This window comes from Porites lutea, chromosome 11 (assembly GCF_958299795.1).
Source record: "Porites lutea chromosome 11, jaPorLute2.1, whole genome shotgun sequence".
In the NCBI taxonomy this organism is placed as follows: Eukaryota; Metazoa; Cnidaria; class Anthozoa; order Scleractinia; family Poritidae; genus Porites; species Porites lutea.
The window spans coordinates 7,133,721-7,161,115 of NC_133211.1; the positions used below are offsets into that span (position 1 = coordinate 7,133,721).

At 40.4% G+C, this 27,395-nt stretch overlaps 2 protein-coding genes across 7 annotated transcripts; one reads left to right on the plus strand and one right to left on the minus strand.

Moving 5' to 3' along the window:
- The first annotated feature begins 856 nt into the window (after positions 1-856).
- LOC140951533 (apoptosis-inducing factor 3-like) lies at positions 857-27,332 on the plus strand. 6 transcript variants are annotated; one of them, XM_073400803.1, is made up of 20 exons: positions 857-907; positions 3,109-3,181; positions 4,282-4,504; positions 5,659-5,703; positions 6,160-6,244; positions 7,849-7,899; positions 8,605-8,666; positions 9,613-9,699; positions 9,827-9,918; positions 10,517-10,596; positions 10,808-10,858; positions 11,071-11,186; positions 11,601-11,672; positions 12,291-12,354; positions 13,053-13,129; positions 13,917-14,031; positions 14,500-14,598; positions 21,947-22,022; positions 23,074-23,178; positions 26,070-27,332. In XM_073400803.1, exons 1-20 carry the CDS (start codon positions 901-903, stop codon positions 26,080-26,082), a joined length of 1,593 nt encoding a protein of 530 aa, XP_073256904.1. In that variant the 5' UTR covers positions 857-900; the 3' UTR covers positions 26,083-27,332. The 6 variants fall into 6 exon arrangements, with proteins under 6 accessions (XP_073256904.1, XP_073256903.1, XP_073256905.1 ...); XM_073400802.1 differs by having other exon boundaries at positions 870-907; positions 3,106-3,181; XM_073400804.1 differs by lacking the exon at positions 857-907 and adding an exon at positions 1,264-1,343 and having other exon boundaries at positions 3,106-3,181.
- On the minus strand, positions 15,219-19,419 carry LOC140952269 (uncharacterized). Its single transcript, XM_073401702.1, has 2 exons — positions 15,822-19,419; positions 15,219-15,719 (listed from the first exon to the last, which is right to left on the minus strand). Exons 1-2 carry the CDS (start codon positions 19,119-19,121, stop codon positions 15,219-15,221), a joined length of 3,801 nt encoding a protein of 1,266 aa, XP_073257803.1. The 5' UTR covers positions 19,122-19,419.
- Positions 27,333-27,395: the final 63 nt, after the last annotated feature.

Consider the following 27,395-nt stretch of genomic DNA (forward strand, 5'->3'; position numbering starts at 1 on the left):
GAGGTTGATAGTGTACACTCTGAGGTCTGCATAATTTATTATTCATATCATGCGAATGTTGAATTCAATAATAATACTAACATGATTAATAGGAATAAATCACTAAACCAGGAAGTTTTCTTGGCTTTTTCTCAGCCATAAAATTCACCTGTTAGCCCTTTTAGAACCTTTCATATTGACAGATTTCTCCACCCTTCATATACTTCATGCAGTGAAATCCTTACTCTTTAGGTACCCCTTTGAGGCAAAGTCTCCTTGTTTTGGTCATTATAGGGAGTTTGCTTCCCCTTCTGGGAAACCAAACCCTCCTCTTGGGGGGTACAGGCTGTGACCCTGTACAGTACTCCCTATAATGGCCTATACTGGGAGGCTCCACCCAAAAGAGATACCTTGTTCAGGCTTCAGGTACATGAAAGGGTACAGATTTCTCTAGTTTAAGAATATGAAAGGGTAGGGAAATCTGTCATTGCAGTCTGTAAAAGGTTCTAAAAGGGCTAAGTGACAAAATGCTTCCCTTTAAAAAAATCATGCCCCTGTGGGACAATATTGTTAATAGTAAGTGGCCTTTTTTTCTAGCGACCTTGGTTGGGTATCCTGTACTGTTCCATGTTGATGTGCTGAGATCAGTTGAGTTTTTTATTGTTGTTTATTGTTGTTTATTTTTTATTTTATTGTCTCTTTTCCTTGTTTTATTTTTCGCTGTTTTAATTGTTGTCAGGAGCCCTTTGTTGTTGTTTTGTTTTGTTTGTTGCTTTGTATTTTTTTTTTCGTATTTTCTTTTCCCTGTTGGCTTTTTTTCATTTCTTCCTACTTTTGCTTAACTGTTTCCCAAGGTTCAGTGATTGACGTACCATAAATCATCTATTATATGCCTACCCTCAAATAAACGCCTCTTCTACAATGTCAGGTTTGTATTAGATATCGATGGCCCTCTCTAATAAACGCCCCTCGTCTTATAGATGCACCCCATGACAATATTACTCCAAATAATAATAATAATAATAATTTTAAAAATGATAGCGTGCAAATATCTGTATGAATATGATCAAATGCGCGAAATACTAAGAATTAGCAAAAAATCTCTTGATATTTTCTCCTGAAGTATCTTAGTTTTGTTAAGCTTGTTGCAGTTATGAGAATAATCGCCTCCTATCTTTTGGGCCCCATGAATTAGCGCCCCGGCCGTCAGTTAGGTGGCTGTTAGATCAATTACGGTATTTTGGTTGGGTGTCCTGCGCTATTGTGATCACATGATGACGTCCACCTACTCCGCCCCTTCGCCCCCATTTTCCCAGTTGCCGGAGGAATTGCCTTTGCAGGTGATGCTTTTATACTTTTGAGAGGTAAGTGCGAAGAAAAATTGTTTAAAACCATCCTCTGACACCTGTTATTACGTCACCGATAACTGTCCTTGCGCGGAGATGTTGCGTGGAGCAAAAAAACTCCGATTTCATTCGAGTGTTTGTGCAATATTTATGCGTGACAAATTTGCACGCAAGCACCGTTTACTCAGCAAATTTGTGGTGACATTAACATATCACTTTCCTGTTATGGGGGTGACGGTTTCCTCCAAGAGGGAAAACAGAATCCATAAACACGTCCCCAAGCCATCATTTGCCAGCTTTTCGACATCTGGTACATTGACTACTGATTCATGCAATCGCGAAGATGTCGAAGGTGAGCTTTTTCAGAAGCCTTTTGAGCAAATACAAGCTAAACTGATAGAGCGGTTTTCACTTGACTGTCGAAAGGGATTGGTTTTGGTTTTGGTTTTGGTTTTACTACGCCCTTTGGTTGGCTAGTGTATTTACTTTGGTTTTGGTTTTACGACAGTCAAGTGAAAACCGCTCTATTTTTAAACAGCTTAGTATGGCTAACGAAGTATACGACTTGAGTGGCTCCTTGTACCAGCTGACATTTTGCCTCACTTTAACATATAAACGATGATACCAATTCGCTGCGTGTTCAGTAGAAAGATTAAGTTTTATTTATTATTTTGTTTGTTTTGATGTCTGTCTTCGCTCTTGAACGTCTTCTAGTTCGAAATCAAAACAATTAACGGATACATTTTAAACCTTTTTACTGTAATAAGCTTTAAGTCTTACATTTTTTATGAATACTGGTGATGGACTAACTGCTGAATACCCCGCCACTCTGTACCACCATTGTTTTTGTTGGTCGGCGTTCTTTGAAGAACGAAGCATAACACAATAGATGCTATTCTTATTCAATGACATGCAAATAAGTGGCAGGGTATTCTGTATAATGAAGTTAATTTAAATTTACAAGGAAGTTTTTTTATTCCATAATTTGGTTTCTCCGGTTTTATGAAGAATTTAAAAAAAACTCACGACAAAGATATCCCACAAGTCTGGTATCGATCCAAGGGTCTCTTAAGGCCTGTTTCAAACTTCGATCTACTGCTGTGCTACTGAAGCTGTCTCGACTGTAGCTCGACTGCAGCACGACACGTTGAATTTAATTCAGTCGAATAGAACGGTTGTGGCCGAAAACAAAACAAAAAAAGACAGAAACCAAGTCAAGCTACTGCCATGTAGCATGACAAGGCTTGCCTTGTGAAAGTCGAATTTAATTCAAAAAAAGATCGTTTTGCCGTGTTGGATGTAATAATAATCATCTTTTTCCCAAGAAATGTACAGTGAAGTTCTCTTTTTGCCAAAAAGCGCATGTAAATACTGAGCAAGTGCCCCTTGGGCATCCCATAATACTTCTTAACTCTAATAAATTCAATAATTGGCTGCTGTATTGGTAAAAAGGTGTATTTGTCTGTATTGGGGGTGGGAAGGGGGTAATACTGCAAAAGAGGCAGCCTCTGGATTTATGATCTCCAAAAGTTGGCCTTTCTGCCATAATAATGTCTGTTGCCATCATTGTTGCAGATTACTTACTCAGAGTGGCATAAGAGTCTTTCATAAAGGCACTATTACACTGATATAAGCTTTCATTATGGGAGGTTTATATGGGACATTGTTTATAGTAACACCCATCAAAAGAACATGTCTCACAATATTGCATTAGTCCAGCATATGGGTGGTTGCAAAGAGGACTAACTGATGATTCTTTTCATTAATTTTTATTGTTAAGTAGGGGCAACTTCAGAAAACACAAGCATGATTGAAGTGACTGTGGGCCAGTATGATGACTGCTTGGAAGATGGAACGTAAGCTGGGCAACTATTCATCTTATTCTAAACTCTGCCGCCTGGTTAGCTCAGTTGAGAGAGCACCAGTCTGCTGAGCTGGAGGTCACAGGATCAAACCCCTGCAGGACCGATAACCAGGGTCGTAAAATAATTGAGAAGAAAGTGCTGCTTTTGTTATGACATAAGGACAAAAATTATAGGTCCTGTTCCACAGCACTTTCACATGTCTGGTTCTTGTGGGACTTAAAAGAACCCACACCACTGTTCGCAAAGAGTAGGAGACGTAGACCCCCTTGGTGTGGCCAACCTTTCCTGGGCTGGGTGGGTTATCTGTAATAAGGAGAGATCTTAATATAAAGACAACCTCATGATCTGCTTTCAGGAGTCATAATGGCTACCTGTCAACAGTGTAGATGTATAACTCTTTTCTTGTTTTAATTTACAGTGCAGGTGGTTGTACAACTGAGGCTGTTAGGATTAGGGTTAGGGTTTGCACATCTGCAATTTAAACCCACCTTTCAACTCTCAAAGAAAAGTTGTAGGGTCTGCCTAAAAAAGCAAAACACAAGACCAAATAATTCCTTGAGTCATTATGTAAAGCCATTGAAATGGTAACAAAAATGATTTAACTTCATTCATACAGACTGTAAGAACACTGAGTGATTAGTATGTTGCATGATATAGTTGGGTGATTATGCTAGCAGTTACCTCAAGTTATGTCCAGATATGCACAGTTTTATGATGTAGATAAACATGTTTTCCCTTGCTGTAATCCTTACCTAAAAGAAAGCATTTCTCTGTAAACATATGAGAAAGAAAATACAAAAAATGTTTTATATGGTGTACCTAGTTAAGGTTCGAGTTATGTGCATTTCTGGACATAAATAGTTATCTAATTGGCCAAAAAATACCTTAGTGGTTTATAGAAACATAAAATGTGTTAAAACTAACAAGATAATGTTCTGTCATTTCATAAGACGTTGACTCTTTATGAACTTGCATTTAGTTATTTCCGATTCCTTGATGATGGCAGCATATGATTGTTGCTGAAACATCGGAACATTATCTCATTAGTTTGTGCATGATTATGTTGTAATAAATTCATGGTTTGCTTGTAGGATGAAGACAATAGACATTGGTGAGTCAGGGAAAGCACTACTGGTGCGAGAGAATGGACAGTACTATGCAATTGGTCATAAGTGCACCCACTATGGAGCTCCGCTTGCCACTGGACACCTCTGCAATGGTCGTGTACGGTGCCCTTGGCATGGAGCTTGCTTTAATGTCAAGACTGGAGATATTGAGGATTTTCCTGGTTTGGATAGTGTACCAAAATTTGAGGTATAGAAGGTATAATATTATAATATTGAAGGAGGAAAGTCCTTCATGACTTAGGGATGTCACTAAGATTTCAAGTTCAATGAGAGCAGATGGAAATTGCTGTTGCTTGAAATATCTATAAGTCCTATCTGTTCATCAGTAGGTTGCCTAAACCGTGTAGATGTATAGAGAGATAGATTGATGGTTTATTAAATAAACTACTAAATCACAGTCCCTTGGCTGAATTATGTAATTTTACAATTATATGGTAATAAAACTATGATAATAATATGCAATAATGTAGTAATAGTCCATGAATGATAAAACTATAATTAAAAAAGTGTTGACAAATACTTTAAAGAATGTGATAGCTTTTTGAAAGATATTAAAATTACGAAAGTTTAAAAATTCACAGAAATTTGTCTATGATTATACCATCTCAGCCATGGCATGTATGAGGGAGTTCCTTGCTTGATTGGTTTTCAAATTGGATACTCGAAAATTGCGCTGTTTTCTTAAATTGTAACCATTGTGGTAGTGAGTTGGAGGCAACAGGTTTCTAATCTTATGGTTCTGGTCCAAAAGGATGCTTCTAAAAAGGGTGTTGCGAAGCTGATCATTGTGTTCTCCCAAAGGTATAATCCCCAAATCTTTCAACCCAGTGTTGTAGCTGGCACCTGGCACTATAATCCATATGGCCCATTTCTCTTTAGCGCACTAGCTCCTTTCTTTATGTATTGGGGAGGGTGTGGTAGAAGCAATAATTGCACAACTGGTTTAGGTTCCATTATATTGTAAAACTTTTTAGGAGGATCAGAGCCACCCACAATGTGAGCACAGTTACTGACAAGGCACATGACAGGAAAATGCCCAAAGAAAATGTATAATTTGCTTTAAATGACAGACTAAATGCACAAGTCAGTGAAATATTTAGTAAATAAAAGTGCACACACATTGAAATTGTGTGCACACACACAACCTACACTAACTAAAGGGATACTTTAATGATAAAATTAACAAAAGATATGGCAACACTATCCAAGCTATTCTCATCTCCAACAGTGTAATATTATAGTTCTTGGCATTAATTTTGCTTAGCCGTGGAATTTTTTTAACCCACTTGTAAATTGGTACATTTGCTTTTATTCATTTGTTTATTGATTTGTTTCTTTTAGGTGGTTATCAAGAATGATAATGTCATAGTCAGAGCACATCCAGAGGTATTTGAATATTTTTATGCAGTATTAATCCCTGATCTCAACAGAGTTACCCAACAGAGTTTTTACAGGGAGGCTCCACCTCAAGGTCCAACCCCTTAACCTTTTATATGCCATTTTTTAAGTAACCCCTTGTAACCTCCTGTAATTACTTGGAAACCCTTGTATCCTCCTGTAATCTCTTGTAACCCCTTGGTAACCCCCTGTAACCTCTTGTAACCCCCTCTAACCTCCGGTAATATCTTGTAACCCCTTGTAACTCCTGGTAGCCCCCTGTAAACCTTTTGTAAGCCCTTGTAACCTCCTGTATCCCCTTTAAACCCTCGGGCATTACTCTAATTATAATGTATTTCTTTGCTTATTGATAAAATTATTGTTGTTGTTGTTGGTGGGAAAATAGAACTGGTTACATCAGTTTTGTGACTTGAAGAAGTTTAATGGCTGATTTTCCTTATATAGCAATTAAAATCCCATAAGAGAGTCAAGCAGATGGTGAAAGCAGATACAAGCTATGACAAGCGGGTCTTTGTTATCATTGGTGGTGGTGAGTTCTTAATCCTCTTTGTTAAAATATGGCATTTACCTGGGGGAAAACCACTTAAAAATGGTGGGAGTGCTTGTTTTGCATTGTGGGGTAAAATTTGTGGTATGATATCACCTTTGGTACTATAAAATGATTGTTGTTATAGAGCTGTCATCACGATGGTAGCTAAAAGGATATTGAACTTTAGTATATACTAAAACAGTGGATAGTGTTTTTCGGGCGCTCTGATTGGCTACTCAATCAGTGAATATCCTGCACTATTCACTGATTCACCTCCAGTTCCTCCGAGCGAGCGACGTCAAACTCGCTTAAGTTGCGAGCAAAATGCCTTCCCGGTTTGCTGCCGTAAACAAACAAAGAAATTTCACAACTAATCAAGCAAGCTGTTTCCGAAATACACGAAGAAGGTGACGAAGTTCGGATTGGAAGTTTTAACAGGTAAAGCTTTGTCTTTTTGACACGAATTTATCGATAAAACCGGTGAAATAGTCTTTTGTTTACAAATGCAAATTGAGTTTAAGTCTTGCCCACTTTATTTAGTTGAGTTGTTCATAAATAAGCTTAAAACTAAATTTAATAATCTTTTTTTATAGAATGATTTTAAATACAAAAAGAATTCACAACTCCTTTTGAAGAAATTTCCCTGCAAGAGCTAAACAAATGCCTTCAAATGTTTTAATTGTTGGCAAGAAAAAGCGACGGCCGCGGCCGCCCGGTCATTACGCGCCGAAATTGTAATCGTTGGCAACAGTATTTGAGTTAAAAATCGTCATTGTTGTGCTCAATTATCTCACTGTTTTAGTATATACTAAAGCAATTATTCACCTCAGTGTCGGTGGCTAGTCGTGGATATTTACCTCACTGCTTCGCAGTTCGGCAAATATCCAGAACTAGCCACCTCCACTTCGGTGAATAATTGTTATTTAAAATGACAGCTCTATTTGTTGCCCTGTGCATTATTTTGGGCATCCTAGAAGATTTGAGCTATGCCCATAAAGCAGGAGATCCATTCTGGTACCTTTAAGGGTATTTTTTGACTGTACCTGTATCATTTTTATTGGGAACACCTCCTTGGGGGGTCACAGTTTCAGTCCCCCATGTTTAGGCTTGAGACAACTATTAGGGAAGAATGACACTCTCCTTTCCCTCCCCCTCTGCCCCACTCCCCCCCCCCACACACACACACACACACACACACAGACACACACTAGGGTAGGCTAAGAAATTCTAAGTTAGCTTTATATGTTGACAATAATTTTCCCTCTGAACCAGAGGCTGTATTGATACATGTATACATGTATTGATTCACGCAGGGTTTTGTAATCTAAGATACACCATTCAATATTAAAACCTCTTCAATAATACTATCACCTATCACACAGAACCATGATTTCTTTGTTTGACTGTTCTTTATTGTTGCTTTTTTCTTTAGTTTTTTTTTTCTCTCACTGTTTTTCTTCTAATAAATTAACTCAGAGGTAACTGCCCTTAAATACTACCCTCCATCTTGGATATTTGTTGAAACTACTGTTATAAATTATATCTATGTCATTGTTGCTGTCGTTGTACATAAACTTTCATTATTATTTTTTCATCCATCATAGGTGGTTCAGCCATGAAAGGAGCAGAAACGCTCAGAGAGGAAGGCTTTAAAGGTAGTTAATAAACCTTATGTGAGTTGGACCCAATCAAATTTAATCCTTTATTAGCCCCAATATCCACAAGGAAATTCTCTCAACTGATCTCCATACTTTTCCTTAAAGAATTAGTTGAGAGAATTATGTTTAAAGAAAGACTGTAACAATCCATTGAACTATCAATGTGAAATTAATGCTACGATAGTGATCGGCTGATAGCAAAATTGAAACAGCCATAACAAATCTTAATAGTGTAGCAAACTATCAATAGTTTTGATAGTTTCTATACTTCTAGAATTTTGACTTCTTTGGAAAACAATCTACCGTCCTACTCCACCTAGAATGTTAATGTCTGATTCTTGAACTACATAGTACCTGTATTGTATGACCACCACTTCTTAGTTATTTCTTAACGTAAAGTAAGGTAAAAACAGATATTCTTGAAGACTATCACAATATCCATGTGTCCTATTGCAATACATATATTTTGCCATAGTTAAAATTTCCCCAATAGCCACCCCTATTTAAAGATCAATGTGCTCATTTTCCTTTAAGTGATCATTTTTATACTTTTTTATTACTTCTCATAACCTTGTCTCTTGATTGTGTTATTGATATTGTTGGGCGAAAATTGACGTTGGTCACTCTTGTGACTTAAAGGGTGAACATCAGTTTTTTTTAAACACCAATGTAAAGTTTGCAGCCTTATTATTGTGCTTTCAGGCCGTGTTATCATGGTTACAAAGGAATGTCACTTGCCTTATGATCGACCAATTCTAAGTAAGGTTAGTGTACAGCTAGCCATTTTATTATGCAATTTTTTTAGAAGGCCTTCTAAATGTGAGAGCAGCAAACTAGGGAAATTTTGAAGGATTTTATGAAGGTCACTTTATTAGGATATAACATCATGGTTGATAAACTAACAGTAACCGGTGGTTAGGAAGTGCGGGCAAACATGTGGGTTTACATTAGAGATGTGATTGATGAGAAATGTTCTCATAATAATTATTGAAGGGTTTCCAAGAAAACGGGTGCTTGTGTTTTCCTGGTAAACAGTCAAAGCACCCATTTTCTAGGAAAATGTCAGCAGCAGATCATCAGCATGGAAACTGAATTGAACAACATAGTAAACAATGCTCATATATAATTCAGCGATTATATTCACAGTTGCTTAGGTACAATTAGCCTGCGAATGGTGAGGAGTGACGAGAGAAGGCTGTATTCGCAGGCAAAGATACAATGAAACAGTAATGCTTGACACAAATAATTATGACTGCGCAAAGTCTTATTATTCAATCGAATATTCAATCCATGTTCAATGACCAAAGGCCGTTGATCTCCAATAGTAAATACTGAAAAAGCTTTAGTTTACCACCGGAGTTTAAAGCCTGTTGAAGCTTTCGAGATGACGAGCGACGTAACGTGCTTGGAAACATGTAAAAACTTTAAAAAACCATGCACTGAGGTGAAACCTGAAAAAACTTAATTTACATGGATTTCTAAACTTTGTTAATACTCGCAACTTACCGAAAACAATTGTATTGTAACTGGCTTTTTGTCAATAAAATCAGAAAATAAATGTAAACCTTCAGCAAAATTTATAGTTTAAACTTTCCAGTGCTTGGAAATTTTAATACAATAAAGAAGTAAAAAACCTATCATTGTATTTGTTTAGCCATGATATTGACGGGCAATCAAATGGTATACTTCAGTTAACGTTTCTCTTTGTAGAAATTATCTGCCAGTGCTGATTCAATAAAGCTGCGATCAGATGAATATCTCAAGGAATATGGCATTGAAGTCCTCTATAATGTTGAGGTAAGGACTTGGGTGTCAGTGTACCATGCACGTTACAGTTAAGTTGTGATAGCCTTGACTCTTCAGTTTCAATTTATAAATGGCATTTAAAACTAAATGAAATATTGTTGCTGCTTTCTTTATTTAGGCCACCGCTCTAGATTCTAATAAAAAGACTGTCTCGTTAAGCAATGGGACAGAGTTAAACTATGACAATGTTTTGATTGCCACTGGTGGCAAGTAAGTACTATGAGATATTTTTTATATGTATTTTATGTTGTTTTTGTTGTTTAGTCTGCCTCAATGCTGATGCCTTAGCTTTATGTTTTGTGTTGCCAAGTTTAGTTCAGTTGATTGTCACTCTGTTGTACATGTTACAGTAGGTCAAATTTGATTTCAGGTTAATTTTGATTTAGCCTACAATCATGGGCAAAAGTCTTGGGACACTTTTGCATTTCTGGGGTATTTTCCAATTAACACAGGTCCAACCCCTCCCCTCACCTCACAAAAAATGTTGGACGAGTTTATCCAGAATTTTTTCCCAAGTTTCAACTTTGTATAGGGTGGGGGAGAGAGAACTGCAAGAAAATTTTGAAAAGGATGCACTGTTTTATGAGGGAACTGAGAAATGACAGAAAAATATGAATATTGCAGTACTGTCCCAAGAACTTTTGTCCATGATTTTAGGCTGATTCTCAATTTCCAATGTCTCCTAGCCGTAGAAGACAAAAGAAATTGAGAATCAACCTAGGTTAAAAAAAATTTCGACCTGAAATCAAATTCAACCCGTAACATGCATCCAATCATTTTGTGATGAAGTCTTCTCTTTCATTAACAGGCCAAGAAGTTTGAATTGCCCTGGAGTTGATCTAGAGAATGTTATGCTGTTAAGAAGTCCTGAGGATGCAAATAAGATCGGTTTGTTTTCAGCTTTACATCAACAATTGATTTGCATTTTACATATTTTGCTACCTATAGTCACAGGAAGCTAATCAATAGATGGTGAGGAAAATCAAACAAAAGAAAAGAAAGACTTTAGCTAAATTATTCAACAAGCCAAAATAATGTATTACAATATATTACTCACCGTATTATTATTTTATTATAACTTTAGTATGTCTTTCCACAGTTGAGTTGGTTCCTGGAAAGAATGTAGTCATCATAGGAACATCATTTATTGGTATGACTAATCTAACACTAAACAGCATGTTAAATATATAATAATTATTATGGTCAATCCCATTTAATTCTTGTAGAGTCTGAATGAATGGCATTACCATTCAAATAAAACCTCTTTAGCAGAATTTGCACTTGGTCCTTTGTTTATCAGCAATTTGCAATAGAAAATATGACACTTTTCTTAAAATTTTGATTCTGAATTCTTTACCGTAGGTATGGAACTGGCATCAAATTTTGCTGACAAGGCAGCCTCAGTGACTTGTGTTGGTAGAAGCAATATTCCTTTTGCAAATATTTTTGGAGAGAAAATTGGTTCTATGCTGAAAAAGGTATTATTAATTCCTGTAGCAGTAGTTAGAAATAAGAACAAACTCTAAGACACTTACAGACAGAAGAAACCCTGCATATCGTTTATGATTACAATATTTGTCTTCTTAAAACTATTTTGAAAAAAAAATAGTAATATCTTGAGACAGAGATGTAAAAATGCTTAGGTGTTAGGTTTCACTGCTAGTGATGCAAGTCTCAAAAAAATAGGGTGAAGTCAATTAATTTATCTGACTGAGAGATTGAAGTTATCCTGTATGATTTCCCTTGTGACATTAGGAGAATTCAAGAAAAACATACTTTAGTAAAATAGTTATTGCCAACGATAGATTGAGACACACAAAAAAATTTCCATTATTGTGTTTTGGAGTGAAATTTTATAATGTTTGTTTTTATTGCATTGTCTCATCTTCTAGGTGCATGAAAATAAAGGTGTGAAATTCATCACTGATGCAGCTGTAAAGGAATTTAAAGGAGAAAATGGAAAAGTAAGAAATAAGAAATGTAGAATATCGAAAAGCAAAATTAATGTCATCATACATTTTACCTGTTTTATTCAGTTCTTCCTAGACTACAAGCTGTCTCTATTTTTTTCTTAGTCCATCAAACAAAACCCGTGGAACAGGAAAATGACTTTTGGGGACTGAAGGCCCGTGCACTGCATTCACTAAACCCGTAGAAAAAAAGTTCTTCCTAACTTAGAAGTCAGAGTTAAGAAAACCCGTTTATTTGGGTGATCTCCATTCATGTTTCACTGTTTAAGCGTTAAAAATATATCACGGAAGAAAAATACAGTGAAGAACAATATAATCTTTAATATTATCAAGATGAATGTTCTGGTGGACTATTAATCCTTCAGTTTAGTTTTCCAATATTTGGCCAGGAACTTTGCTTGGAGGTATCCAAACATGTACTCAGTGTGGAAGCAATGCAATAATATTATACCCAAGCAAAAAAGTGATAAAATCTTTTTCTTTGTATGAGCATTACAACGTGCCATTGTCTTGTATTCACCCCTCTCAATAAATGCCCTGTCTTTCTCCCCTGTAGCATCAAAGTAGGCATGATTGAGTTAGTTTGTGGTAAAACTCTGTTTTATCGTTTAGTTGACAGCAGTTTGCTTCAACAATGGCACAGAAATTCCTGCAGATATTTGTATTCAAGGTGTAGGTAGGTTGTACTTTCTTGACATGGTTTAATGCTGATTTTGATATTATAGTGAAATGCATCAATGAATTATTGCACATGAAATATGAAAGAACATGTGATATGTTAAATGATCACTCTAAGGCTTAGTCTGCCACACATCCGTTTTTAGTGTCATCACACAATGGCAACGGGGAGGAGCATTGTGTGACGACACTAAAAACGGCTGTGTAGCAGACTATGTAAGGCTTGACTTGGAATCGAACCTTGGTCTTTGTGATGATTGAACGCCACACACTATCCTACTGAGCTAGTCAAGCCAACAGGATAGTAGGCCATTATTGTGAATTTTTAATATTTCTGATGGTTGAAATGAAAAGAGAGTATATTTTGGATTGAATCAATAAACTGCAGATGGAAAAGTTGTTATCTTGTATTCAGTTGATTTAGCCATTGATCCTTCCAAAATAAATGGAAAGCCTTTTTTTAAGTAGAGTTAAGTAGTCTCAACATACCTGTCTGTTTAGAAAGTGGAAACGACGCACACCTTAGTAGTAAGAATTTTTTTTTTGCTCGCTCACGTCTTTCGCTCACTCTGCCATCTCTGAGAAAATAAGTTTTTTCCGATTTTGTGAATTAAAGGCAAATGGGCTAATCAATGAAAAGAACTTACTTGATTCTCTGTTGTGTGTAGTGTAAGTGGTTGCCTTTGTCTTCTATAGGTGTTATCCCTTCTACGGATTTTTTGAAGTCTAGTGGAGTACCATTGTCCAGTCGTGGGGACGTAGTTGTTGACAAAGTAAGTGATGCAATTTAGGCAAATCAGCCATGAGTAACCAGCCACTAACTAAAGTGTAGTATAAAAATATTCACATAGAACAGAGAAGAAGCTTTCCAAGGAAACACTCAACAAAGTTTGATACGGGAAGGTTCTTCCCCGAGGCCTAACCTCTTACCCTTTTACATGCTACTCTTGACAGAAAAGGTACCCATTTCGTATACCTTTTATTAACAAATGGTAGCTCTTTCACATACCAAGTATAGAACGCTGAAAAATACCTGAAGCCTGATAAGGTACCCTTTTCGGGGAGAGCCTCCTCGTATTGGCTATTAAAGGGAGTAACCCTTACCCGGGCATTAGCCTCGGGAGCTGAGTGAATGGCATCTGCACGGACGGTGGACTTCCCATCCTCCCACATTACCTTCCCCTTCTTCTTCTTCATGTTTCATTCCTCCCCCATCTCATCTCGCCCCATCCCGGCTTGCCTAACTAATAATCGTAGCCAGAACCAACAGTTACTTGAAGACTGTTTAGGGAAATAAATTGAGGCCCATTGCCCCACAAGCAGAAAACTAATTTAATGTTGTTTTTACGAAGCTCCAAAGATATCGATCGGTTAGGTTGCTGTTCGTTATAGTCCGAAATGACGGCTGCTTCTGGTGGGAGGTGGGGTGGGGCGAGGAGACGGGCAGACGGCCACAGGGTAGTAAGAGTTAGCTCCTCGATGGCACTAGATAGCCTGCATTTTAAGAAATGCTTTTTACTTCCGGCTGCTTTGTTTAAAAATGCCTTGTAATTTTTACAGTACCTGAAGGCATGCGAGGGTGTGTTTGCTGCTGGAGATATTGCACACTTTCCTCTAAAGATGTTGAACGGGGAGGCAGTTTCTATCGGTCACTGGCAGATCTCTCACAAGCATGGTGTGTATGGCTTTTTTATTCGCCACTTTACCACAGAAACGAGAAGGAAACTGGACCGAGTTAACTTTCGCAAAGACTTCTGGGACTGTTACTAGGGAAAGGGGAAAAATTGGCCAATAGCAGAACGACGCGTCACTCGTAACGATCCCAGAAACAATTGCAGGACGCTTTTGGCTTCAGTTCCCTTTTCGTTGCTAGAGTAGCTAATTCTTCAGCTGTTGATTGCTCAAAACCTACTTCCTGCTTTGTAGACTGCGAGCAGTCCCTCAGGATGGTCACGCGAGCGAGGAAAGCGCGAGCGAGGAAATCGAGCGAAGCGAACGAAAGCCGAGGGGAAGCCAATTCGCTCTCTCCAGTCCCGCCGAGCTTAGACTCGACTGACTGAAGAGGGACTGCTCGCAGTCTACCTGCTTTGTTCACTTCTGTCGGGAACTTTCATGTTATGCACTGTATTGTGTTTACATTCAGGTCTCACAGCTGCGCGTAACATGCTTGGACGAAAAGAAGAGATTAACACTATTCCTTTCTTTTGGACTTCCCAATACGGCAAGAGTATCCGATATTGTGGTAAGTTAAGCTCAACGTTACCTCGTCTGCAACATCGATTTCTTATTATTTCAAATCTGAAACTGGTGTAAGTATTGGTTCTTTAACTTAATTCATATTATGGAGATTTGTTCGCCTCCAAGAACAGTGCTCTCCAACAAAAGTCACGATAAAGTAGATTTCCACGTTTTATTCCAATATAAACCACGATCTCTTAGTTTTACAACAAACACGTTCGCTTCCACTCAACTCTCTTTCTATCTCAATTGTCCTTTTTTCTTTTTAACCCGCATCCGATCAGTTACACAAGGATTGATTTAGAAAAACCGTGTAGTTGTTCGTGATTGGTTCGATTAATCACTAGGTTTATCTCCGGAAATGTCTGCGGAAATTACTAATAGATAAACAGCTTAATGATATCACGCAAAATAACAGAGGTCAATTACTCTCATTTTTTGTCAACTATTGTCAACATAACATAACTCTTAGACAATGCAAAGCTTACCGACACCCTCCCCCTGTTTCTCTCCGGAGGAGATAAACATAATAATGGCTAAAAACAAAGTTCTCGTCGCGTTCTTATGTAGCTAGCGAAGAAAAGAAAAAAAAACGATTATATAAAAAATGTCTGTGTTCCGTGCTCAATCGAGCTCAAGTTCATTCAGTTCTTGGATCCTGGTTCTCGCAGCAACTGCAGCGTCTCGTCGCGGCCTGAACACTGCTGCGCTTGGGTTCAGCGGGACAGAAATCGTATCCTCTGATGTGTCGCGAACAGTATTCTTATCACACGCAATTTCTAGTGGGTATAAGTGCTGAACGGGTCGTTCTATTGTACCGTGTGTGGTCTTGAGTTCCACAGCACGAATGATGCCATCTCTCCCGGGGTAGATCGCACTCACTATGGCTAGTGGCCAGGTCCCCCGATTCTTGTTATCAGTTTTGATGTTAACCACATCTCCAACTTTAGGCTTGAATTTCGCTTCTTTAAAGGTCAGGTTGTGACGCTCTCGTAGGGCTGCCAGGTACTCTCTTTTCCACCGTCTCCAGAGATTTTCCTTGCAGGTCTTCAAGTATTTCGCGCGTTTTCTGAGGTCTGGATCTTCAATTCGCCATGTATCTTGTTCTGGTATCTGGTTGGTGCGCTGGAACAGGAAACTTGAGGGGGTGAGGATTGGCAATTCTACGTCGTCCTCGACCTAACTCAATGGCCGACGATTTATTTGAGTCTCCACGTCAAGCAGCACCTCACTGAGTTCGTCCCAGGTTAGTACACCTCCCCCAATCACCTTGTACATGGCTGACTTAACCACTCCGATCAAGCGCTCGAAATGCCCACCCCACCATGGGGCGCGGCTTAAGTTGAACTTCCAGTTAATTTCATAGTCATCAAGAAGGCCTTGGAGGCGCTCGTCCTTGCGTAGCTGACGAAGCCACTTGCTGGTTTTAACAAAGGTGCCCCCATTATCTGAATAAACCACTCGTGGTCTGCCTCGGCGAGCTATGTAGCGCTTCAAACACGGGATGAATTTTTCGGTCTCTAGACTTGGTAGTAATTCAAGATGAACGGCCCTAGACAGGCTACAGGTGAAAATGGTTAAGTAGGCCTTCTTCTCACTCTTCTTGTTCTGTTTGTATCTGATGGGTCCAGCGAAATCTACCCCAACAACTTCAAATGCCGCTCCAACAGCAGTGCGATCTTCAGGAAGTGGTCCTGGTGCTGGGGCAGTAACTGGCGTGGCAGTGAATCTCTTGCAGCCATGACAATCACTTCGCACAGATTTAGCTAGACTTCGTAGTTTTGGGACCCAGTACTGCTCTCTAACTGCTGCCATTGTTAACCCGACACCACCGTGGAGGGTTTCGCAGTGTACTTTCCGGGTAAAAACAGCTTTTGTCGGCAAATAGATTGGGTATTTCCCTTGAATTCGCCCATGGCATTCGAGTAAACCACTGGCATTGGTCTGCAAGTTAAGTGCCTTCTGTGTGTGCTCGAAGTGAGGCTTTAGTTTATCCCGCTGTTGTACTAGTAGTATCCATCTTCGTCTCACGTTATCAATCTCAGACTTCGACAAGGGACCTGACTGTTTCTGTCTTCCTCTACAGTTACGTATGAATCTTGCAACCCAGGCGTTCACTCGCAACGCGCGGCGCAGGTCGTGCCTCTCCAGTAGCTGATCCATGACGTCCGCAGAATCTTTAGTTTGGCTGGTTTTAAGCACTTCCCTGATCACCTTAGCTTCTTCCTCTGTGGCTGCTGACGCAGACGTCACTGGATTGGGGGGCCAATTTTCCTTGTTCGAAAGCCATTCGGGCCCATTCAGCCATAGACTAGTAATCCCTCCTCCTCTACTTGCTAAGTCAGCTGGGTTATCATGTGTTGGCACATGTCTCCATTCGATCTCAGGGCGCTGGTGAATCTTCTCAACTCGATTGCTCACGAACTGCTTGTACTCTCCGTTGCCGCCAATCCAGTGTAATGCAACTGTGCTGTCTAACCAGGCATAGACTCTTGGGCTGGGTAGGTCATTTAACGCGTTCTTCAAATTAATCACCAGGTTTGTTGCCATGTGGGCAGAGATCAATTCCAGGCGAGGCACTGTAAGTCCCTGTTTAGCTAGCCGGCCTCTGGCTGCCACCAGACGTTGGGTAGTTCCACTTGATTGTTGTATCACAGCGTAAACAGCAGCGCCTACTCCCTGTGTGCTTGCATCGCCGAAAGCGTGTAACTCCAAACTTAGGACAGGTTCTCTAAAGTTCATCACAGGGCGTGGCACCGTCACACCAGTCGGTAGGGTCTGTTCCCACTTCTTCACTCTCTCAGTAAGGTTTCTAGTAAATTGTGCGTCCCATGGTAGTTTCTGGTTGCAGATGTCTCGGTAAATCAACTTCCCTTGTAACGTGAATGGTGTTGTCAAGCCCAGAGGGTCATAGACTTTAGCTAGCTTCTTCAGCAGTTCTCTTTTGGTTGCTGGTGTCTCGTCTTGAGGAAAGGTGACAGTCAATGTGTCCAATTGCTTGTTCCATAGCAACCCAAGTACCTTAGATTCACTCGTCTGCGCACCTAACTGCTGCTTGGCGAATGATAGCTCACTGTCCACATTTTCTCGTTCATCTGTCTCTTCTAATTCGGCAACGTTGGAGTTCCACTTGTGCAATGCAAACTTTGCATCACCAAATGCCTCAATGGCAGTGCTCTTGCGTTTTCGTGCTTCTTCGGCCGTCTGACCACCATTCAGTAGGTCGTCCACGTATAAACTCTTGCGCAGTGCAGCCACAACTTCCGGCAATTTGCTCTCCCATGACTGCAAATGCTGTTCGATGACTCCCCCTAGAAGGAAAGGCGAGCAAGTCAAACCGAATAAAGCACGTGTGAACCTGAGAGTCTCTAAATTAGAGTGTTCGTTCGTGCGCCAGTGGAAACGAAGTGCGTCACGCTCATTTTCCTTGATTCGTATCTGTAAGAAGGCTTTCTGGATGTCGCCGAATATCGCTACAGGGTGAAACCGTTGCCGAACCAAGACGTCCCATAACTTGTTTTGTAGCGGGGGCCCTGGGTATAAACATTCGTTCAAAGATGGAGCGCTCGCGTGAGCTCTGGCTGAGGCGTCGTACACTACTCGTAGTTTAGTGCTCGCAGCTTCTTCGCGTATTACAGGTTTGTGAGGAATGTAGAACTCAGTTCCAGTAGGCTCAAGAGGGCAGTCTTCAATGATCCCTTGTTGCTTCTGTTCTCGAATGATTTGATCGTACTCAGCTGTCAAACCATGACGCTCAAGTTTCTTGTTCAGGTTAGTCAGACGGCGAAGACTTCCTTGCTTGTTAGAGGGTAAAGGGGGGTGATTTCCACGCCATGGCAGACCTGTCTCGTACCATCCTTCTTCGTTTCTTACCAGCTGCTCCTTAAACTCGCGGTAGACCGCTAGTTGATCGTGCTCTGAAGAATCTGCTAAACCTAGGACATCCAGACGACAAAGTTCTTCATAATCCGTTTGACTAGTTTGAGTTAACATCATGGGATTACGGTCGAATTCTTGTCCCGGCGACATTATGAACCACCCCAGTTTTGTTTTCTCAGCTATTGGTTCTCCATCTTTACCAATGTGCGGTTTTGTTTCGGTTTTGATTCGTGCATATTCGCCACTCCCTAGTACCACGTGCACGGGAAGTTCTTCCTTTGAGTCTAAATCTTCAATCTTGACTCCTCTTAAATGACTGTAGCTGTCGATTAACTGTTGATAGTGCGGATTATCAACAGTTAACAGTTCTCCTTTGTGAACCTTAGTAAGTTTAACACTCATGCTGAAATCCCCGTCCAATGATTCAACTAGTGTATCGTACATCTCCAGCTTTGTTACTTGGGAACTTATAAGCATATCCACTCGTCTTGTTTTCGTTTCACACGGTTTCTTCTTGAGCAGATCTATTAGCTTCCCTGAAGCGTAAGAACTTCCGGCCCCAGTATCAATTAACGCACGACAAATTATCCCGTCAACTTTGATTGGGATTATCGGCAATATTCCTTCGTTACTTCCGCTTGCGGTCATCAGGGTATTTTTATCCTTTCTTCCATCTTTGGGTGTAACGTTACGGTCGCATATTGACGTGTGATGTCGTTTTTTGCAATGCTGACACGTGGCTTTGCTAAAACATTCCGCGGCGCGATGGTTAGGTGTGGCACAATTAAAGCACAAATTCTTCTGCGCTAGTATTGCTCTTCTTTCTTCGATTTTAGTAATCTTTTGACAGTTCGATGGTTTGTGACTGACATCCCCACAGTAAACGCATTCTTTGGGATTGAAATCTTGCCCACGCGCTTGGTAGAGTTTGCGTGATCGATCCCACTTCTGACTTCGCCGTTCACCCGAATCTCTCTCATTTGATTTCGTATCGACAGGATTTCTTCTTGTCCACAAACGGATGGCCTCGCTGAGTTTCGCGAAATCCCATTTCTCCCATTCTGGGTCTGTACGCACAAGGTCCCCACGAATCCCAGGTAATTTGTCAAGGGTCATCAAGGTAGCTCCGTTTACTTGCTCTAGCTTGTTTAGCGTTTGTAAAGCTTGCACACAATAGGTTAGTTTCTCGCTGAAATCGCTTATAGCTTTGGGATTTGTGCCCGTCAGGGTAGGAAGCTCGAGTATCTCCTTTGTGTAAGGCTTGATTATTTCCGAGTCCTTGCCGAACTTCTCCTTCAATATGCTCTTCGCGCGGTTATACCCCTCTGCAGTGAAAGGTAAGGCTTCGATCGTCCGGCTAACCTGTGGGGTGACCAACTCTCGTAAATAAGTGAATTTGGTGATCGGCGCGACACTTGTCTTGTCAATATTCTCCGAAAATTGTCCCCAAAATCGTGGCCAATCCATATGGGAACCACCGAATTTTGTAATCACAAGTTTCGGTAGTTTGGCTTGTACACCACAAGAAGATAAGCCTTGACCGGCTCCTTCGTTTTGGCTTTTCGTCTTGGCTAGTTGGTCCGCTTTTAGTTGCAGCTTCATCTTTTGGATTTCTTCTTCGAATTGCAGCTGTTCCTTCTTTGCGTTTATCTCTGCTTCTTTTTCGCGATCGCGTAACCATCTACGAATCCTCCCGATTTCGAGGTCCGCTGCTTGTAGTTTAGAGTCTACATCGTCGTTCCAAGTTTGAATTGCATCGTTGTCTACTTTCGATTCAATTTTCGTCGCTTCGACCTCAAGTCTCAAATGATTCACATTGTCCGAGATCGCCTTTAAAGTTTGTAGATGTCGCTCGATAGCCTCTGAGTTTTGGCTCTCAATGACGACGTTAGTTTTCTTCACGTTAATTTCCAATTGTGTAAGTTTGGTTTCCAGATTGCTCTCTGCAGTTGTCATTGTTTCCTCCCTCGACGAAAATTCAGGACAAAATTATACTCACAACAGATTCAGCAGTTTGCTTGTCCAAATGTCCCGTCGGAGGTGCCAGGTTTGGAGATTTGTTCGCCTCCAAGAACAGTGCTCTCCAACAAAAGTCACGATAAAGTAGATTTCCACGTTTTATTCCAATATAAACCACGATCTCTTAGTTTTACAACAAACACGTTCGCTTCCACTCAACTCTCTTTCTATCTCAATTGTCCTTTTTTCTTTTTAACCCGCATCCGATCAGTTACACAAGGATTGATTTAGAAAAACCGTGTAGTTGTTCGTGATTGGTTCGATTAATCACTAGGTTTATCTCCGGAAATGTCTGCGGAAATTACTAATAGATAAACAGCTTAATGATATCACGCAAAATAACAGAGGTCAATTACTCTCATTTTTTGTCAACTATTGTCAACATAACATAACTCTTAGACAATGCAAAGCTTACCGACAATATTTCTTTAAAATACCACAAAGGCAAGGCCTCAGGAGCTGTGATAACATTTTTTAGTCCCTGTGCATACCTCTGTTTTAATCTTTGCCAAGGGATGTATGTACTTAGATGAGCCCAGGATCGGAAGAAGGGAATGAAAGAAAGACTACTTTAAGCAAATTCAATTTTTCTTTGCCTGGCTTTAGTTCAACGCGACTCAAAGAACCTGGGAACGAGTTTGCAAGAAAATAATGATTTCATCACTCACCGCGCATGTCTCGTCACTTCCGTCAACGCTTGTCTCTTGAAAGACCAGCTAGAGCGAGAAACAGAACAGTGGTGCATAGCGAAAAAAAAACTGCAAGGAATTGTTTTCTTGACAATCCCCTCTTTTCATAATCATCGTCTTTATGGTCATCATCATCATCATTACATTCACTGTTACAGTCAGTATCATCAACAAATCACCGTCCATCATCAAGAGAGTCATCTTTTATCATTAAGTGCGAGAAAAAAAGGTGTGAGAGAAAGTGGCGCGAGATTTTTCATCCAATAGCGAAGTCGTGGTTTTGGTATACACTCTGATGGTGGAGAAAATTTAGATTTTTTGACTGGTTTTAGTATTTATTCTGACTGGTGAAAAAATCACAAAGTCATTACCAGTTTCGGTTTGGGTGCTGAAAACTGAGTGAGATTTTTCAGCCAATCAAAAGGGTAAGCATAGCAATCCTAAGTCGAGGACGGCCCTTGAAACGAGATGCCAGCTTTTGAATCTTCATTGGCAAATAACTTTACCATGTTCAGTTGATGAAATCATTTTGTTTTGTTTCATTCCCCCTGCGAGGTAGCAGCATAGTTTCTTGTAGACTAAATACTTGACCATAACAGTTATGTAATTACTTTCGATACTCAACTGTAACGTGCTGTATCCCCAAAACAACCACTTGATTTGTTTTGCTGTGTTTTAGCCCTCACAACGTGGTGACATTTAGCCACCATTTCACAGTGTGCTCTCCTTCAGGCCTGCCTTTTAATTCACTCTTTTTGATTCCAGGTCATGCAAAATCTTTTGATGATGTTATCATCGAAGGAGATGTAGATGAACAGAAATTCACAGCTTACTATGTCAAGTGAGTCTACTAGGTTTCTTTGATGCTGCTCAGTCCACGCGCCAGTCGTTAACGACTGGTTTTGATTCGTTTCCTGTAACGCACTATACACATAAGACAGCCTAACAGAAAGCCTGTACACAATAACAGTAGCTGTAGTGCAAACTAGAACTATACCTAATAGGCGTGGTCTATCATATTTCTTTATCGTTCAGAATTCATTTACAGGTAGTTGTAGCAGTAGTGGTAGTGGCAGTTGTCGTGGTCGTGGTTACTTTTACAATCTGTACAAGACATGACGCTGATTCAGTGCTATTATTGGCTTACTAAAATTTTGAGAGGGTTTTTCAATTCATATAGTAACGGAGCTCATAAATGGACTGATATCCGCAGTCAGTGTGGCGCTATTATATGCTTAATGTTCATCATTACCTTTCCTAACCTTTCCTTAACTTACATCACATTACACTACACTACACTACACTACACTACACTACACTACACTACGCCACGCCACACCACACCACACTACACTACACTACACTACACTACACCACACCACACCACACCACACCACACCACACCACACCACACCACCACACCACACCACACCACACCACACTCCACCGCACCGCACCGCACCGCACCGCACCGCACCGCACCGCACCGCACCGCACCGCACCGCACCACACCACACCACACTACACTACATTATTCGAGCCCTAATGCGCTCTGAGTCAATAGCCCGTGGAGGCCTAAGGCCTAATGGGCTATTGACTCAGAGGTGACTCAGAGGCCATGAGGGCGGGAGGAATAATCGTTTTAGTAAAATCCAGCTAGTTGGTCAAAAATATCGAGACAAAACAACTTTAGCTAGCAAAAGGCGATTCAGCCGCCATTGTTTTGGTTTTCAAAGCCGGCGCTTTTCGCTACTAGTGGACTATAACATATAGCCTAGTAGTAGCTCAACCAATCAAAACGCAGCATTGATAATAGACCACTAGTTGGATTTTACTAATGCATTACATTACATTACCTCCTTGCTTGATAGTTTTGTCTCTTGTTTCTCCAGAGGTGACCGTGTTCTAGCTGTAGCTACCATGGGGCCTGGGAACGCCTGTGCTAAAGCAGCTAATCTGATGTTTGAAGGAAAAATGCCTTCTGGTTCTGAGATAAAGTAAGGCAACTCTATAGTGATACCTTTCATGGTACAAGGAAATTCTATCCATATTTTTTTTTTTATCTCGACCAAGTTGTCAGGTATTGTCGTAGAATACCACAAACTGCCGCATATAAGCCCTGGGCCTTTACATTCATAAGGGGTTTATAACCGGAATAGAAAAAGCCCTTCTAAGAAAGCTATAGCAGTGCTGATCGAAATATCTTCTGCCTTCTCTGGCTTTGAATGAAGCTTCAAAACGTCATAATAGATTGAGTTCATTTCAATACACTGGGGTTGGTGGGGGGGGGGGGGGGGGGGGTGGGGGGGGCTCATAATCGGATGTATTGTTTTGTCTATAGGTATATAGGCTGCAGTCTACCTACCCCTCCCCTAAGCCAACATTTTGTCCTTAGTGAGAAGTAAGTGTCTATGTTTGCTTAGGGGAGAGGTAGGGAGGCAATTTGCCAGAAACGTATAATTATCCGATAGGCCTATCACTGGGGACTATTAAATGGGGGCTATAAGTGGCAGTTTGCGGTGTTTGGTAGGTTGAGTGTTTTAAATAAATGACCCGTGTTTAACGTTCTGTTATCATTTCATTAGAGCGATTTTCGTATGACCTTGAAACGAAAACGCGTGAACTAAACAGAAACAACAGACGAACGGAAATAGAGCGATTTGATTGGTTTATCAAGCGGATACAAACGCGCTTGGCTTTTGGTTGGTTAAGTGAACGCTCGGGTGAAGAAACTTCATACTCGAGAACTTTCTAGAAATCAACCCGATACTTCGCTTTGACGTCATACTGCAGCACGATTTGCCAAGCAAACAATGCCTTCTCCATATTAGGATTTTATTTGGGGGGAAAACGAAGAGGCTATGTTTTGAGTTTTTTCATCCATTGTCTGATAAAACAAGTAACAAACACTTACCGAAACCATTTTTCTAGGTCATACGAAAATCGCTCTAAGTGCGTCAAGATTTTGCAAAATTCCCCCCCCCCCCCCCCTCGAAGTTCATTGATTTCTGAGTAAGTATTGGATTAATAAAGCTCGAGGGTCGTTTCATTTAGTGGCACGTTTCACTGTGAGATGTCAAAGCTCGCCTTGGATTTTTAGTCCTGTTAAGGTTCCTGTTTGCGTTATTTTCCAACGTTTTAGCCTCATCAGCAGTCTTTTATTGGTCTTTGTCCTCTTGCCGTTGACAAACGTGTCGATACAGTTATACCAAAACATTACTCACACTGGGTTAGCGTTGTTTATGTTCCCACGGTCAGCAAACCCAAACATGTCCACGGCCTACTGCCGTAGCTATTAAGTTTCTGCATACGTTGTAGTTGGAAGATTGTAGTTTTAAGCGATAGACCTGGTGTACCAATTAGTTGTAATTAAGACTAAAGAAGTCAAAATGTGACAGAGTCTTGGTACCTCTTCGCTTGGTGAGCGAGTCGCTCACACAACACCCCTTCAGTTAACCTTGTTCCCAGGTTCTCTCTCCTAACCTCTCTCGCTCAGTAGGGTCGGGTCGGAGAGAACTCTGGGAACGGGGTTGCCCTACAGTACCCCCGAAGTTCACATCCCATTTACAGGGTTTGAGCCAGGCCGCGCCATTGCGCCAATCCCGCACTGCAATTGGAATTGTCCCTTTAAAAAACGGCCAAGGGGACAATTTGTCCCCTTCAAAATTTAGGGAAAAAACTCGAAAGGAAGAACACACGAAGAGATTTATTTCGGTACAGAAGTTGCAAGCTGAAACAGAACGTGGAAAGTATATTTTATCGCACCTTTAAAGTTCATTCCAAAGTTACGTTTCAGTCACGCTCTACTGCTATTTTTGTCGGAAATCTAAGACAGGGCTTCTGATTTTTCGCGCGGTCGCGGAGCCGCGAAATTCGGTAGAAATCTTATCAAATACATGTCTGTACAACATATTTGAAACTTATTTCAGCTATAGGGGCTATTTACTTGCCGTAAACTTGCAAATTTATCTTGGAACTTCGTCACTGAAACGTGCAAACAGATTATGTTGCGAAAAACTGGGCACTAGCCATCATGTTAAAGGCTTTGCCATTAGTTCATTTCTGGAGCGTATTGTTGTTGAAAGAGCAAATGATGACCTCTGTTAGAAAAACGTTAAAAAGTCTGGTCTGATCAGCGCAAAACCGATCGATTTCTAGCGAAATTCGCCTTGAAAATAACCACAAAATCGGCCGTTTTTACCGATTGCTTTTTGGTGAAGTTTGCCCCGAAAACTCCCGCGAAATCGGCCGATTTTTCCACGAATTTGTCCCTAAAAATCCCGCGAAATTTGTCTTTTTCGTCCGAGACCTATCAGAAGCCTTGCTAAGAAGGAAGGGTGTACAAAATTCTGTCCCCCTAAAAATGAAAATGTCCCCCAAAATTTTAGCCAAGGGGACAAATTGTCCCCCAGTGATCAAATCCTAGCTCAAACCCTGCATTTACCATGTCCATGGGAAATTTAACTTATGCTCAGTTATTTTCGCGGATGATACTTTTCTCGATTGGCTTCATACTAACGAAAATCAAGTTACCAAAATTTCATGCGACAACAGTATATTGCAAATCGCATATAAATTAGCCTGCGTGGCGCGCATTCGACGGGGAAGGGAAAGGGGATTTTGGGCGCGGGAGGAGAGAGGGAGTTAGGGTGAACCTCCCTGTTCGCACGCCTCTCACGTATCTCTCCCCCGCGAACGCCTGCCACACAGGCTACATATGAAAATGATACTTTGCATAGTCGGATTTTTTTCTATTTCTCCCGTAATCGCGACTACCAGATTTTTCCCGAAATGTAGTACGCGCGAGAATTAGTGAGAATTAGGTATTGTATGTTTTGCTCTAGCCAACACTGATTCTGATTTTGTTCTTTTCTTTTTTTTCTTTTAGGGCCAGTCTTTGACCCACCGACGCAACATACAGTGACAGAGTAGTCGAAATAGCAAAGGGAAAAACTTTTTTATTGCCGTAACTAGATTCACACTGTAATACTGAAGCAACATAGTAGGACAAGGATAGGATTCTCCTAGATAGATATATCCTCATTACTAAAAAATTAAATTAAATCAAAGTCCACCCGAGTCCAGGGCGGGCCATTAATCCTCTTAGGAACACTTACTATTAGAAAAATGAATAGAGACACCCGTATAACTTTCTGGTAATTTTGTCAAGAGAAAGAAGGGGCAGTTTTTTAATTAATCACCCCCTTCTCGAAGAGTACAAAATTTATTTAAAAGAATCCATCCAGCGACTGCCCTTTCATGATGGCAAGCCGGAGCCCCTGTTCGTTACAGCATTTAGAGATTGAGGTCATGTCTGATTCGCCGTCTTAGGTTCCCTGTGTGCGCGTCGTTATCTTTGGGTGCCTGTGTGATCTGTATTCGGCCACAACGGGACCATTCATCTGTTTGGTGTTGGAGCTTGTACAGTAAATACTCGTTATTAATTCCGGCAATGATTCACAAATCATACCATCGGGCTTCCAGGGAAATATTATTTGTGCTCAACTGGTATCTTCTTCTTTTACGCCAAAGATCCCTCAGGATCCGTAGACGCACTCTGATGCTGGATTATTCTTAAGTCTCTCTTCTCAGCAAGCCTGATAGCCTGCGATGGTGTACTCCTTGTCCATTCACAGATGTCTGTTATCCAACATCTCTGTGGTCTGGATTATTTTAAATTAGTTTATTTATGAAACTTATGAAGATATGGTTTACAACCTTTCTTGTTGTATTAAGCGTTTATTTTATTAAGCCTTAATTTATCACATTAGTCTGTTCATATATTTAAAAATCCTACAGCCTTGCTTTACCACAGGTAACCCAAACTCGAAAAGCCTTTCATTGACGTCAAAATGTGCTAATCGTGGGGTACCTGTGATGAAGCTTAGACATTCACCCTGTTGTTCAGTTATTTAAATACATGTAGGAAAAACTTGTGACAACCGCAAAAATAAGAAGGAATGCTTACCTGTAGAAGCGTTAGCCAAGCCTTCAATAGCGAATATTGTATATTTTTTTAAAGTATCCCCGCTTTGATAATATAACGGTATTTAGCATGTTTTTACCCTTTTTTTTTTTCATTTTTAACATGTTTTTACACATTGTTATAATCTAGATAGAAAAAATGATTAAATAAATAGCAGTTATAACACTTTGTGTTTTGTCCATCTTGTTATCATCCTGTTTTGTGTAGCTAATCGTGTGGCCCTCTCCC

Excerpts from the sequence above, each read along its gene's own strand:
- LOC140951533 (XM_073400800.1), top strand. The coding sequence starts at position 1,422 with ATGTTGCGTGGAGCAAAAAAACTCCGATTTCATTCGAGTGTTTGTGCA. Across the intron at positions 1,678-3,105 it reads CAATCGCGAAGATGTCGAAG|TAGGGGCAACTTCAGAAAAC; the intron begins GTGAGCTTTTTC and ends TTTATTGTTAAG. Across the intron at positions 10,859-11,070 it reads CATAGGAACATCATTTATTG|GTATGGAACTGGCATCAAAT; the intron begins GTATGACTAATC and ends TCTTTACCGTAG.
- LOC140952269 (XM_073401702.1), bottom strand. The coding sequence starts at position 19,121 with ATGACCGCAAGCGGAAGTAACGAAGGAATATTGCCGATAATCCCAATC. Across the intron at positions 15,720-15,821 it reads CCTGGGACGAACTCAGTGAG|CGCACCAACCAGATACCAGA; the intron begins GTGCTGCTTGAC and ends TTCCTGTTCCAG.